Source organism: Physeter macrocephalus, chromosome 18 (assembly GCF_002837175.3).
Source record: "Physeter macrocephalus isolate SW-GA chromosome 18, ASM283717v5, whole genome shotgun sequence".
Lineage (NCBI taxonomy): Eukaryota > Metazoa > Chordata > Mammalia > Artiodactyla > Physeteridae > Physeter > Physeter macrocephalus.
Genome location: NC_041231.1, coordinates 70,164,761 through 70,174,778, shown reverse-complemented (window position 1 = coordinate 70,174,778; position 10,018 = coordinate 70,164,761). Strand labels below are relative to the sequence as shown.

The window sequence follows — 10,018 nt, the reverse complement described above, 5'->3', positions numbered from 1 at the left end:
CCCCCGCCCCCACGCTTCCCCCCTTGGTGTCCATACATTTGTTCTCTATCTGTATCTCTATTTCTGCCTTGCAAACCAGTTCATCAAGACAGACTAATATATTAAAAGCATTTAGTAAATATTTGCTAAACAGATGCATGGATGGATGCATGGATAGATGGATGGGTTGGTGGGTGAGTGGGTGAGGTCCATACTGTGGCATCCTTTTTGTTCTGTGTTACTGCAGAGAAAAAGCTCACTTCTTTTCTCTCCTGTAACCCCACAACTGTTCTGGGTAGAAGACACTCCCAAGAAATTTAGTTTTAAGTTAAGGGTAGGGAGACTGGTAACTCAGAAATGGTAAGATACCCACTTAAAGGCATCTATTTGGTCGTGCTGAAGCCAGAAGAGATGGGACCAACAAATCCAGTATAAGAGGGAATTCTATAGAATACACAGGTCCTCAGGGTCATCAGATGCTATTTGGGACTACTCAGGCATCTCTTCAGAGTATCCTTGTCAGATAGATGTTTCCCAGCCTCAGTGCTAACAACTTCAGGACAGGGCACCAGGGGCCAACGTTCCATTGCTGCTCCTGGTCAGTTCCCCTCTCCTTTCTTCCTTGTTGCCTCCCACATCAAGTAACATCCAGAGTAGAACCAGCTCAGGTTTTGGCCATGACACCCTAACCTGCAGCAGGTGCACGTATATGTACCTGCATATGTGCATATCTGCTCATATGCAGCTACCCGTACGTGCACATGCTGGAGCCTGGCATCCCAGCTCCGGCTTCCCAGGCTGTCTTCCCAATTTGGAACAGGGCTGTGACCTCAGCTGGAGCCTGGGCCCATCCTCAGCCTGGACAAAGCCTGGGCAGGGGTGAACAGGCCTGAAGAGAGTCCAGGAAACCACACAGACAACCCCAAGGAGAGGAGACAGAGTACTTTGTTCTTTTTAAAAAAGTACGCTTCCCTCTCCTACAAGCTTAGCCTGCTCAACTGAAGAGCCAGGGAAAGCAGTTGGTGCTTGGTGACTGGAGAGGTGCAGGGCTGAACTTGACAGTGTCCTATCTTATTCCTAATCCAGCTCCTTGCTTATTGGAATGTACCCCTAAATGGACAAGAATTTTCTCCCTTTCAGTGTGGACTAAACCAACAACCCTGAGTCAGAGGTGTTTAGAGGATGGGTAGGGTAGAGGGTAGTGGGAGTGGGGAGGAAAGAACAGAATAACTGGAGAGGGAGTCAGGCCGTGGGCTGAGGCACATTCCCTTTTCATGATGATCAGTCTTCTCTCTCCAAATTGATGGGAAAAAATAACAAGATAAACAGTGATGATGTCTGATGATATATAATTCCATTAAGCATGCAAAGTTCTTTCATGTAGGCCATTTCATGCGGTTCTCAAACAGTCCTGTCTCTCACTGAATCGATGAGGAACACGCCCAGAGACAGTATCTTGGGAAAGAGAAAACAGCTAGTGCACAGCCCAGGACGCAGGTTTTCTGACTTCCAGGCTGGTGCTCTCTCAGTATACAATGTCTTTTATAAACGTATGAGGGAGGAATCGTGCCTTAGCTGTCATCGCGCCCCGCCCCCCCATCCCCACCCCAACTCAGCACTTAGTTCAGCATGAAGCAAGCATCCACTATGGAACCACGGAATGGCCTGGAACTGACATTCGGATGTTCCTGGGAAGAAGTCAGCAGTAGGCATACAGATGCTCCCAGGCTTTGGGCATGGGGGCAGCAGGGAGGAGGGCAGGGCTGTGTGTGGGCAGTGAAATAGGGTGGTTGCACCATGGTGGGAGCAGACAGAATTGCAGTGAGGAAGGGGTGGGCGGTGCAGCAGCGGGCAGGTGTCTCCTGCCCTTGGATTCACTAGGCTGGGCGAAGCAGCTGGTTAGAAACAAAAACAAACACCAGGGATACAGGTTCCTGCTGTTAACAGCTTCAAACCGCCAGAGGAAAACTCCAAATAAATATAATTAGAAACTTGTAAAAACGTCCTCTCTGTAAACCTGCTCCCTAGGGTCTACCCTTTAAGCGCCCCCCTTCTCCCAGCTCCCCCCAAGCCCACATATCCTGACACTCCACCCTCTCCGAGGGATTCCTTAGATCTGTTTCCTTATTCTGGATCTTCTCTCCAGCCCAGCAGCTCCTGCGCAGGTCTGTCCTCAGCTGTTACCACCAGTGCCCAGAGGCAGATAGCCCCTGGCCTGGGGCTCTGACATCCAAACCCCACAGATCTCTAGGGCTATGGTTCTAGCCACAGGGAAACCATAGGTAAGAGTGAGGGCCACAGCACCCTATTTAAGGGGCATCATTCTGCCTGTAGGGCCAAATTGCAAAATCCAATGGCAACTACAAGATGGTGCCTTGGTCTGAAAAGGGGAGATGTCTAGGTTGGAACACAACAGAGAGGGCTAGTCTTGGAAACTGAGACTATATGGTGTGGGGCAAGAACTGGGGCCCTAGGGCCTTGTCCAGAGAGTACTCAGTTCCCAGGACACAAACATTTCAGCTCTACTTCCCAATGCTGTTGGATACATGTACATTTGCACACACAGAAACACACACGTGTCCTGCAGGGGCTGTTTCCAGGGGGAAATACCCCACTTAAGGACACCGCAAGAGCTATCGCGTATGGGAGGCCCCAGGAAAGTTGCGGGGGGTGGGGTGATGGGGGGAAGAAAGGAAGAGTAGTCACATGACGTAGACTCGGGCAGGAAAGAGTGAAGCAGAGCCCAGGGAGAAAAGGGCACGAGATTCAGGCGAGAAGCCTGGGGAGCCCCAGCTGCAGGATTGGGGCTTGCTATAGTGTCTTCCACCTTCAGCAGGAAGGATTTTGAAGAGATGCATAATCTCAGAGCTGAAAGGGACCCTACTGATACTCTCATCCACTTCGTAAGTGAGGAAGAGAATTTCAGTTACTTCCTCAGAGGCCCCAACCCTTGGGCTCTGCATTTACCTAAATCCATTGGTACCTACCATACTTCCCACCCTGTGCCATTTGGGGCTGGCAGTATGTGGGCATGAAAAGAAGAGAGTGGCCAGTCTGGTGACAGAGGGGCCAAAAGGGGACAAGGAGGGGAGGGTCCACGTTCCCTCTTAGTCCAGGCAGCTAGCTCCTCTACCCCTCAAACATCCCTGGGTTGGCAGTTGTATCACTTTTCCCCCCAAGGACCGGCAGTCCCTCTGTTTCCAGACTCCCATCTAATAACTGAGCCTGAAGAAGCTGTCCCCAGGTCTGGGCCTCTTGTGGGTACTGCCAGCCTCAGAGTAACTCTGCAGTTTCCAGCCCTGACAGGGACTCTTTCTTATAAGTGGTCATGTGCTAGGGCTATGGGACGTCAAAGGAGGCCCACACCCTGACACGCAGGGACCAGAGCCGGGGGCAGGGAATGGGGTTAGTTCAGGCAGCAAGCTCTTTACCTCCATCTTCTCAAGACGGTCTGAAGCCATCCATTCCCTTCCCCCATGCTCAGTTCAAGGCACGGGACCAAGCCATTCCACTTCTTTACTTCTCCAATGAAAACAAAATGCACGTTGCCTGCTTCCTTTTCCCTCTCACCAGAGCACAGACACACACTCACACACCCTGAGTCATGCACACGCATGCTCACACGCCCCAGTGAGTGCACACCGCGCATTCCCAAACTCACACCCAGGGCCGGCTCCTTTTACAACAGGTCCCAGCCGCTTGCTTACATCTCAAACCGGTTCTCATGTGCTCAGATTCCTGAAGGTTTCAGGAAACAGTCTCATTTAGGGGTGCTGATAACTTTCTTCTTTCTCTGCCTGTGGTAATTCTGGCCTCGGTGTCTTCTAGTCCCCTTTCTCTCATTCCACCCTGCAGAGACTCGGGAGATGAAGGGTGAGAAGGGAAAAAGTTCTCCCCTGGCTCCAGGCTTTCCCCACCCCCTTAGAGGACATGTCACTGAGAGAAGAGAGGTCAAAGGGATTCCTGAGGAATTTCTAAGCAGTCCACCCCCACCTCTCCACCCTTCTGGAAAAATGAGGGGTGGGGGTCAGGCTTAAAGGGAAGATCAGGCTCCAAGAGTGGAGGCTGCCTCTCCCTCTCTCTCCCCAGTGTGGCCTGGATGGGGCACGGGCAATAGCCGGCTGCCCACAGGGCCACCCTCACCCGCTGACACCGTTATGGTTTTCATTTCATATTTTGGAGGGAGGGGCTAGGAGGAACAGTCCCCTCACTGTAAGAGCTGGCCACAGGAGCCCAGGGAAGCGGGGAGGAGAGGAAACAGCCACATTAAAGAGGAAGAGAGGCGTGGGGGAAAGAGAGAGAGACACACACACATACACCCAGACAGAGACCCGGAGAGACGCATCGAGACAGAGAGACACTGTCTGCTGCCAGATGAACGCTCTCAGTCCCAGGGATGGTGTTACTTGGAAACTCTAAATATACGACTTTATCAAAATTCTATCCCTAATGAGGAGAGGAAACAACCAGGTAAACTAAATGGCCAGGCTGGCTCTCCCAGCCGGCCCTGGGGACAAGTTTTCCCCAGGAGGCCAGGAGACCTTTTCATTCAGCTGTAACCTGAGCCCCATGCAAGGATTAGGTCTTTTTAACCACTGCTGCACACCACCACCCCCCCTCAAAAAAAACAAAGCAAATTAATGCTTTTAAGTTAACAATTATCCTGGTTATCCAGTCTGTCTACTTTAAAATACACAGACAGGCACTTGAAAAACACTCAAAATCATGTACCCTCATGCTCACTCATTCCCAGTCACACACACAGTTCTCAAAGACACTAAAACATCTGTATACATGCTTAACAACTAAGTCACAACAGAGACATACACCAGCTTTGTCACCTGTGGGTGATCGTGGTAAACCTCACACACACACACACACACACCTGCATACTCAGGGCTCCCTTCTGTGTCCCTTCCCTCCTCTCCATTCCACACCACTTTGCTTCTCCCCTGGTGAATCTCTGGAGAAAAGGGACAGAGGCCCAGATATCCCCAGTGCTATAGTAACTCTTGGCAAGATATTTGCCAAGGTTATTTGTATTTTAAAGACTTGCTAGAGCTTCATTTAAAAGCATGTAGCATTCAAAGCACACCTTCTGGCACTGGTGATACCTTGGAGATATGTCTGAGAGCAAGGAATGTCCACAGCACCGGCTACGGGTAAGGCTGTCCTGCCCGGTCAATACTTGTCCTTCCTGCAACACTGGCCTGCAGATTTGGGACCAGAGGTATCCCCCTACCCCAGCAAACCTGTTGTGAGGCAACTCTAGAAGACCAGGTTGATAAATTTCCTGAATAGTAGGGTTAAAGGTAGCTGAAACAACAGGCTTGGAATCTATGCCCAGCTAGACTCAGGGATCAGAAAGAAGGAAGATGCGAAGCTAACTGCAGCCCAGGCAGAGCAAGTGTGGCTCGAATGTGAGATAAGCAGTGGGCAAAACTATAGTCTGTAAGTTCCTTGAGGGCGGGGCCTCCGCTCTGGCTGCATTTCCCACAGCAGCAGCAGGATGAAATGCAAGAGGGAGCCCTGAAGTACCTCCAAGGGCTTCTGAGTCCCTCAGTCCCTGAAGGATAGGTTGATCTCTCAGGTTTGAAAGCCTTGGCTTGATGGCACCTGTCCCTTCTCAGAGTCTCCGTCTGCCCCACAAACGCCCTCCTGAATATACTGCTTGCTCCTCCTTTTGGCCCCAGCCTCACTAGGCCACTACAGACACTGGCTTCAACTTGAAAGAGGCCCTTATCTCGTCTCTAGATTACTGCATGAAATCTGTTCCTTCCTTCAGACTAAACTCCCTAGCTAATTCCATGTTATGAGTAAGTCAGCATGCACTACAAAAGCCACCTTTGTTTATGAAAACACAAGCAAATCCACAGTGGGAGAGGGGCTACTCCCAGCCTGGGGGTGGCAGTGGTAGTGGGCTGTCTGGAACCAGGACTAGAGAAGAGGCAATTTGGGGTTGGAAGGGGTGGGGGTGGGGTCTGGTATTTGACAGCCAAGGGTCTCTAGTGTTTCGGTTCTGTTAAAGGACAGGTTGGAGGAGGACGGGGGTAGTTGAAGAGGCAGTGCTTGGGGAGAAGAGGATGGCACTGATATAGCACCTTCCTTTTAAGAGAGTGGGAGCCCATCCAGGACACAGAGCGGCTTACGAGCCAAGTGCTCAGGCTCCAGGACACAGCGACCCGACTGCCAGAGACTCAGACTTCCCCAACTCCCAAGGTCAACTTTCCCTGGTGGCCCAGCCACCTCCACACCCCAACTTGGCTTCAAGGAGCCCCTAGGACAATAGGCAGAATCATATTCTCCTGGGCAAAGCTGTGGCAGGAGGAATTTTCTTTTTGTCCATATAAATCTCTTCCTGGGTGAGGACTCGATGGGGGAAGGGTGCAGCAGGAGGTCAAGGGGGAGGGGAGTCTGTCCCCAAGAGAACTGTAGCCCATCAGCCTGGCTTCTGCCAGCACAGCTTTGGGACTGGCCAGGCAATGAGCCTGGGGTCAGGGATGGGGGCGGGAGGGCCTCCCTGACTCTCTCTAATTCCTAGAGGGATCTGTCAGAGCTCCCCAGCCTGGAATTTTACTTTGTTATTTTAATGCAATTCTGACCTGGATTTAAATGGAATTGGAAACCCAAGGCCTTAATAAATAAATATTATGATAAGAAATGAAAGCCATGCAAGACGAAAGAGATTTCCCCCCAAAGAGGCAGAAATGCGACATTCTTGCCGGGAGCCAGAGTCACAGAAATTTTCTTCTCTTCTTCAGCCCCCTACCATCCAGAGGGAAACAGTTGGTTTTTTGGTTTTCCTTAAAAGATCCTATCTTTGTTTAACATTTTTCTGATAAGACAACTTCGAAATTTCTGTCTAACTTTGAGGATTGGGGGCGAGGGGAAGAAATATAGCATTGCTGAAAAAGTTTTCATTCTTTCAGTCTGTCCAGGCCAGAACTTAAGTTTTCTGACAATGTTTGAGAGGAGAGAAGATTCTCTCTCATACTTTTGGAGGACAAGAAGTCTTTGGAAGATGCTGGGGTGGCAATGAAGTCGGGCAGAATTCTGAGATGCGTGGTCACTTCTGCCCAGGGCTCCCCAAACTTCTCACTCACCCGTACCGCCCCTGGCTCCTCCAGCCTTTCGCCTGGGGCGCAGAGCCCAGAGGTCAGGCCCCCAGCCGAGGAGTGCGGGTGCACAGTGCCCGCTCCTGACAGCAGCACGCCTCCCAGCACCTGCCCTGCCCCTCGGAAATCGCGCCCCCGCCCTCGGGCCCTGTAGCCCAGGCAGCCCGGCGCCCGCGCGCCCCTCCTTCCTTACCTTGCACGGCTTTGCTGTGCTGGGCGGCGCGGGCGTGGACCAGCAGGACTAGCAGGCAGAGCCCGGGCACGCGTCCCGAGCCCATGGCTGAAGCTACGGGCAGCCGGGCGGCCGGGGCCGGTCTCGCGGCCCGGGGAGGGCGGAAGCGGGCCGGGCCCCCGCGCGCCGGAGGGGGAAGGGGAGGGGGTGCCCCGCCGGGGCCGGGCAGGGGGGTGCGGGCGCGGGGCGCGGACCGCGGCGCCCTTGGCGAGAGGCTCCCGATGCTGCCGGCTTCTCCCGGCCCGACGCCGGGGAGAGCTAGGCGGAGAGCGCGACGAGCCTGGGGGCGCCCGACGAGGCTGGGGGCGCCCGGCGCCGCTGACGGAGGGGAGCCCCCGCCCTCTCCAAGCCCGGCTCCGCTAGCGGCGGCGGCGGGGCTGCTCCGTATAATCCCACCCAATTCCCAGCTTCGCCTGGAGAGAGCTGCAGCGGAGAGCGCGCAGAGCCCGAGCGAGGGACCTGAGAAAGGGGAGGGGAAACGCAGCGCCAGAAACACGCCCTTTCTGCCTCTCTTTCTTCCTCTCTCGCTCTTTCGCCTTCTCTCAGGCTCCGTCTCTTTTTCTTCGCCTTTCTCCTCCTCCTCCTCTTTCTCCTCCTCTCCTCGCTCCTTTTCGTTTTCTTCCTCCTCCCCCTCCTCCTCCTCCACCACCTCCTTTTCCGTGCCCTTTTTTCTTTCAAATGGGGCCTCGGCGCGGCGGCCGCTCCCCCTGCGCGCCCGGGCGCGGCGGCCCCCTCCCCAGGCTGCCGGGCCGCTGCCTGCAGGAATTTACAATCCGGCGCTGGGGGAGCGGGCCCGGTCTCCATGGAGACGGCTTCCCCGGGAGCAGGGAGGTCAGGCGCAGACCGCGCACAATCAATGGATCAATGCAAGCACCGCTCGGCTCCAGACCAAACAGCACCCGGCTCCGGCTCGTCCTGTCTACCGGCGGAAAGAGTGGGGGAGCTAGGGTGCGCCCCCGCGCTCGCACGCGATGAGGGCTGTGCGACGCAGGTTTGCACTCACACCTACAAGAGGAGACAAAGAGAGTGAAGGGTGTCGGGGAGGCTGGGCTAGACCGGACGGGCACTCAGGCTCGCCCGCCGACACAGCCCGACACGCGGGACACAGCCACACGGGACCTCGAAAAACTGAGAGCGGCTCCGACAGCGGGTCGAGTTACGCCCTCCCAGCTCTCACCTCCACCACAGACCCCACACCCTCAGGACTCTCCCCATTCGTAGTGCCGAGTCCACTTTAATTGAGGACCAAGAAGAAAGTAGCCTTTCCCCAGCTGAAACTGCCAGCTCCAGGGCAGACTCCCTTGCAGTTAAGGCCTCGGAGGTAGCCCACTCGGCACCCTACCCGTATAGACCTGGGTTTATGTATAGAAAACACTCTCATGCGCTCAGCACAGGGGCAAAAGCTAACCCGCAGAAATCTGCCTATGTGTGTAAACACAGAGACCCAAAGATATGCACAACATTCTCCTCCATACCTGCCCTCCCACCTTCAAGATGTGGTCCCCACCAGAACATTCTTAAGCCTTCATCCTTCCAACTTGCAGGAGCAGAAAAGGAAAGATAAACGATATTTTTAAAAATAGGTGCAAAGTGTGCCAAAGGAGCAGTGTCCCTGAACCGTGGACAACACCTCCTGACACATTTACCAGCTCTGCATCTTCTCTTCTTCCATTCTAGCGGAAAGATGAAGGACCTCTTGAAAGGTGGTGAGAGCTTTCTTGGAGTATGGAACTTTGGTCAGAATGAGACTGCCAGGCCCCAGCCAGCTACTTATGCTTCAGAGCCAATCTTCTGCAGGGAAAAGATCTTTGGGACACAGACTAACCTCAGAGAGCCCTCCGGGTACCCAGGAGGAAGGGACAATGACCGGGCTCCCCCTGAAAATAACTCAGTTCTTAGACCCTTGACACTGACAGCCCACATCAGCTGGGGTGACAGCTCTGCTTTGTCAGAGGCTTCCTTAACCCCCAGGGAGAAGAACTGAGCCCTTCCTCCCCTAGGGATTGAGTGGAAAAGTAGGAGGATGCAAACAGACTCAGGCATTTGGGTTTCTCGTCCTGGTTCTATCCTGGGACAAAGATTACCTTTGGGCAAGTCACGCCTCAGTGGGCCTCAGTGTCCTCATCTAGAAAACAAGATGGCAGGTTAGCTCAGTGATGGGAAGGAGACAGTGCCCTTAAGAAGCCTGGGGAAGGAGGCCTTGGGAACCACTGCATGGCATGAGAGATGACGTTTGGGATAGAAGCACATAGACCATGGGAATGGTGTGGAGGCCACAAAAGTTTGGGTCAAATGATCTCTGAAGTCCCTTTCAGCCCTGTCACTCTAGGACTCCCTCCCTCCTTCATTACATTGGCAAACCCCTCCCCTTGAAGCAGCTTTGCCTGCTACCACCAATTATGTGTAGGGCTAGAGGACAAGTGCAAACCTGCCATCCTCTCTGCCCCAAACAGGAGAGTGGTTAAAAAAAAAGAAAGAAAAAGAATTGGAGGTTGCCAGATGGTGCCAGATCAACATGGGGGCACAGAGAGCTGATTAGCTCCCCCAAGGCAGGGAAGGGAGATTGCACTGTGCTTGCTTTGTCTCTGCCTTGCTTTGGTGTGAGGTCCTCTGGGTCCCTAGGGAGGAGGGCTCCTGCCCACCCTCTAAACCACAGGTGAGGAGGGCATTGAGGATTCCGTATGAGCTGATT

General features: G+C 53.7%; 1 protein-coding gene across 3 annotated transcripts in view; it reads right to left on the bottom strand.

Annotated features, from left to right (window-relative positions):
* The window catches only part of SCUBE3 (signal peptide, CUB domain and EGF like domain containing 3), a 35,032-nt gene extending 27,626 nt beyond the window's left edge, over positions 1-7,406 (bottom strand). For 2 of the 3 annotated variants that reach the window (XM_024121856.2, XM_024121857.2), the window contains exon 1: positions 7,288-7,405. In XM_024121856.2, coding sequence (XP_023977624.1) covers positions 7,288-7,372 — 85 coding nt within the window. In that variant the 5' untranslated portion in view covers positions 7,373-7,405. Of the gene's footprint in view, positions 1-7,287 lie in introns of all 3 variants that reach the window. The other variant, XM_024121858.2, reaches the window with a different exon arrangement.
* Positions 7,407-10,018: the final 2,612 nt, after the last annotated feature.